Raw genomic sequence first — 2,560 nt, forward strand, 5'->3', positions numbered from 1 at the left:
CTGTTTTTCTTTTCTTGCCGTCTTTTTCTGGGCGCATTTTTGTTCGGAATTTCAAAGTTCCTTTTTGTACTGTTTTTTTTGGCACAAAAGTGCGGGTTTCTTTCATCTCTCATTAATTCGCTCAATACGTGCATTTCTTCTCTCTCATTAAAGGCTTTTCTGCCTCTTTTTTATGAACCGTTGACCTCAAAGAAATTTGACCGATTTGGGAAATGGATTTTTGGGTCCGTTTTTGTCTCCTCAGACTAAGAAATTGTCATTCGGACAAAAACGGTAATTTCTGTATTGACCAGATGACGTGGTGACTCTTTTGGAGTAACATTTTTTGAATTCAAAAAATGTGATTCTTAAAACATTTTTCATTTTTTAAAAATGTTTTTCTTCTTTCCTTTTTATGTTCTACCACATTTTCTCTTTTGTATGTGTAACCATAAATATATAATAATTTATAATATGTATACTATACAATATAGTTTAAATAATGTTCCTCAAACCATTCATTTCTAGCTCTTACCACATCAAGAACTAATAAAAAATAGAAACCATACCAAATAATATAAAAAACTATAATGAATAGTATAATGGGAGATCACAAACCTCAAGAAGAATTTAAGAATATAAGAAAAAAGTATCCCGAAATTTAGCGATAAACAGTCGTCATTAATTAAACCATTTTAAAAACTTCATAGTAAAAAAAAAGTTAAAGAAAAGTGTCATCTTTAAAATACAGTAAGATGGCTCAGCAACAACCGTTTGTTCTATTCTTTAGTTTACTCTTTAATTTTTACGAACAAAGAAATGACACGTAGACCAAAGAAAGAAGCGAGTATGTTCGACGCAAAGGACTCTCCGAATCGATTAGTCTGTGACGACATTCCTGCCGACAAACTTCCGAATAGTCTTTGCACAATATATATCTCTACAAACAAGTCAGTTGAGCTTGAGATCTTCCGAGGGGAGACTGTCTTATTGAAAGGGAAGAGACGTAAAGAGACAGTCTGTTTAGTAGAAGTCTTAGACGAGTATGATGACCATCGGATGATGACATCCCGTGTGACTCGTAAGAATTTGCATGTCAAATTGGGTGACATAATAACTATTCACAAAGCGGAAGATATCCCAAATGCTCAAGCGATTCATGTCTTGCCATATGGTGATACTATTGAAGGCCTCACTGGGTCCTTATTTGAGCCATATTTGAAGCCTTATTTTAATAACGGATACCTTCCAGTGACTCAAGGCGATTGCATTCAGTGTCATGGCGGTATGCGTACCGTCGAGTTTAAAGTCGTCGAAGTGACACCCGGCCCTTATTGTTTAGTGACTGAAGAGACACAAATCCACTGTGAAGGAGATCCTTTAGAGCGAGAAGATGATGAAGGAGTCAATGACATTGGATACGATGACATCGGTGGGTGCAGAAAACAGTTGAATCAAATTCGGGAGATGGTGGAGTTACCTTTAAGACATCCACAACTCTTCAAGAACATTGGGATTAAACCGCCCCGTGGAGTCTTAATGTATGGTCCACCGGGATGTGGGAAGACGATGATAGCTCGCGCAATTGCTAATGAGACTGGAGCGTTCTTCTTCTTGATTAATGGTCCTGAGATCATGAGTAAAATGGCTGGAGACTCGGAGAGTAATTTAAGACGAGCGTTTGCTGAAGCCGAGAAGAATGCGCCTGCTATTATATTTATTGATGAAATTGATTCAATAGCACCAAAGAGAGATAAGACGGGAGGAGAAGTCGAGAGAAGAGTTGTCTCGCAATTACTGACACTGATGGACGGACTGAAGTCTCGAGCACAAGTTGTTGTGATAGCAGCGACGAATCGCCCCAACACCATTGATACTGCTTTACGAAGATTTGGTCGATTTGATCGAGAAATTGATTTGGGTATTCCCGATGAAGAAGGCCGTCTTGAGATCTTGAACATCCACACAAAGAAGATGAAGATGTCTGAAGACGTTGATTTGAAGCAATTAGCGTCGGAGACTCATGGGATGGTCGGTGCTGATATCGCGCAATTGTGTACAGAAGCAGCTATGATGTGTGTTAGAGAGAAGATTGATCAAATTGATTGGGACGATGACACGTTAGATGCGGGCTTAGTTAATAGTCTTCAAGTCACTATGGCGCATTTCAGAGCGGCGCAACAGAAATCGAATCCGGCGTCATTGCGTGATGTAGTTGTTGAGATACCAAATGTGAAATGGGAAGACATTGGAGGGCTGGAGCAGACAAAACAGGAGTTAAAGGAAATTGTCCAATGGCCTGTCCAACACCCCGAGTTGTTTGCGGAGTATGGGCAACCCCCATCGCGTGGTGTATTGTTCTATGGTCCACCGGGATGTGGAAAGACTATGATGGCAAAGGCTGTTGCGAATGAGTGTCAGTCCAACTTTGTTTCGATTAAAGGGCCTGAGTTACTCACGATGTGGTTTGGTGAGTCTGAAGCGAATGTTAGAAATATCTTTGATAAGGCAAGAGGAGCTGCGCCATGTGTCTTATTCTTCGATGAGTTAGATTCTATAGCGCAAAGCAGAGGAGGAAATA

At 39.8% G+C, this 2,560-nt stretch overlaps 1 protein-coding gene across 1 annotated transcript; it reads left to right on the forward strand.

Annotated features, from left to right (window-relative positions):
• Nucleotides 1–581: 581 nt before the first annotated feature.
• On the forward strand, nucleotides 582–2,525 carry EIN_493230 (transitional endoplasmic reticulum atpase, putative; the record flags this gene model as incomplete). Its single annotated transcript, XM_004255737.1, has 2 exons — nucleotides 582–628; nucleotides 735–2,525. Coding segments are annotated over 2 exons (1,838 nt in total), but the record flags the coding sequence as incomplete, so codon positions are not given.
• Nucleotides 2,526–2,560: the final 35 nt, after the last annotated feature.

Source organism: Entamoeba invadens (assembly GCF_000330505.1).
Source record: "Entamoeba invadens IP1 unplaced genomic scaffold scaff_1105074726209, whole genome shotgun sequence".
Lineage (NCBI taxonomy): Eukaryota > Evosea > Mastigamoebida > Endamoebidae > Entamoeba > Entamoeba invadens.